This window comes from Phaseolus vulgaris, chromosome 8 (genome assembly GCF_000499845.2).
Source record: "Phaseolus vulgaris cultivar G19833 chromosome 8, P. vulgaris v2.0, whole genome shotgun sequence".
NCBI lineage: Eukaryota > Viridiplantae > Streptophyta > Magnoliopsida > Fabales > Fabaceae > Phaseolus > Phaseolus vulgaris.
Window position 1 is genome coordinate 57,329,189 of NC_023752.2, and position 1,852 is coordinate 57,331,040.

General features: G+C 34.0%; 1 protein-coding gene across 1 annotated transcript; it reads right to left on the reverse strand.

The window, feature by feature from the left end:
- Positions 1–1,451, reverse strand: LOC137825395 (uncharacterized). The gene is made up of 5 exons (XM_068631068.1): positions 1,326–1,451; positions 969–1,236; positions 788–884; positions 202–334; positions 1–114 (listed from the first exon to the last, which is right to left on the reverse strand). Exons 1-5 carry the CDS (start codon positions 1,449–1,451, stop codon positions 1–3), a joined length of 738 nt encoding a protein of 245 aa, XP_068487169.1.
- Positions 1,452–1,852: the final 401 nt, after the last annotated feature.

The following is a 1,852-nucleotide window of genomic DNA, read 5'->3' on the forward strand; positions in this document are numbered from 1 at the left end:
CTACAACTTTTTGGAGTCAGGATAAACTGCCTCATTACAGATGCAGGCAGTGTACCACCAATCATCATTGTCCACAACATGTTTTATAGTGCAAAGAACTATGAAGGTGTTCACCTGTGTAAATATAATTGTAAATATCATGTCTAAATAAGTGAAAACCAAAGACAAATCACGAATTACAAAATATGTAATGACATTTACTTCTCTACAATCCTTCAGCCCTGTTATGGTGGTCCTGGTAGAGGTTTGAAGGAATTCATCTTCAGGAGTTTGCTTTGAAGATTCACATAGCTGGCTTAGCCCTTGGGATGGAGAATCCATACTTTCTAACATCCTTTACATTAAAACTACATTAGAATACATGCAAATCATCTTTTGAACACAACAAATAATGATATTTGTAAAGTACCTCTTTTTCAACAGTAAGGCTTCTTCAGTCAGTACATTATATTCCACTTTTGTGTAATCAATGCAGTTCTGAATATAGATATTGTCTATATAATAATATAAATTAACATGTAAGAAAAATATACTTGGAACCTAATTATTGAAAATAGAAATAAGATACTTTGATTGATCCAAAATGATACCTCTGAACAACTTTACTTTGGCAAATTGGATACTATAACTACATTCTCTACTTCCCCAGCAGCGAGGAAGGCATTTAACTGATCTACATAATTGCCGAAGAGCGTGCATTGAATCCGAAAACTACTCTCAAAAAACATCTTTGTTAAAACGTTAGTTTAAAAAAAGGAAACAATGGTGGACTGAAGTTACAACATACCCATCACAATCTATGGAGATGACATTCAATTTGCTAGTTCTTCCTTCCTTTCGCAATTCGCGTTCTGTTCCCACTCCAGTCAGAACTCCAATTATATCTACATAAAAAAATTACTGAAGTTAAAAACGGTAATGTTGTATTGAAACACTAAACCCTAAAAACAACATATAATTTCACTAACCCACTAAATAGTCTGTGTCAAAGCCAGGAGCAAAAATCAGAGAGAGAGGTGTGTATTGTGGTGTACTTTGTGGTACCACTTCATTAGCCATTAAAGATACCTTCGTCCCATACTGAAAGTTGATCTTATACTCATGTTTTGTTGTTCTGTAAGACCCTAAGTTGGAGGCAACAGTAAAAGATTGTATGGAATATACACGATCTTCACATATTTGATTCTGAAATTTGTATATAAGAGTCCTCCTCACAGATGCATGTATACGGACTCCCTACAAAGTTCAAAAACAAAACAATCTTTAAACACAACAAATGAAAAATATATGTTTGTTAGAACCGAGTGTTTTTTTGAAAAACTTACTTCTTCATCCTGTAGAACCATCTCTAGTGAAAATGAAATTTTCTGTTTGGTGAAATCTTGCACACACCATAGTCGTAACACTCTGACAACCACATTCCATGTCTCCTTTGTTTGAATTAACGTCATTTAAGAAATGAGTTAACGTCATTAGTGTATTCCAACAAATGGACCAAACAATTTTTGTGTATTCCAGCAAATGGACCAAACAGTTTCAGTGACACAACACAATGACAAAAGTTCATTTAAATAGTGACATTCCAAAAAAATGATGCACCATTTTCATTAATTGATTTTTTTTTTATATTTATTAATTTACCTCGTAGCTGTACAGTAGAGGTTTAAAATGCAGGTTCAGAATGCACTTCTTATGATGCCTTTTAGGATTGGACTTTGCATGTGTCAGCCCAATTTTAACACCGTTGGGGGAAGGCCACTGAATAGCTGCTTTTATAGTCCACAAAACTATATTGTATTGCAGATTTGGCAATTGCTTTAATTCAGAAATACATCATGTTGCCTACAAAAGC

Excerpts from the sequence above, each read along its gene's own strand:
- LOC137825395 (XM_068631068.1), bottom strand. The coding sequence starts at position 1,451 with ATGACGTTAATTCAAACAAAGGAGACATGGAATGTGGTTGTCAGAGTG. Across the intron at positions 1,237-1,325 it reads TGGTTCTACAGGATGAAGAA|GGAGTCCGTATACATGCATC; the intron begins GTAAGTTTTTCA and ends TGAACTTTGTAG. Across the intron at positions 885-968 it reads TGACACAGACTATTTAGTGG|ATATAATTGGAGTTCTGACT; the intron begins GTTAGTGAAATT and ends TTTTTTATGTAG.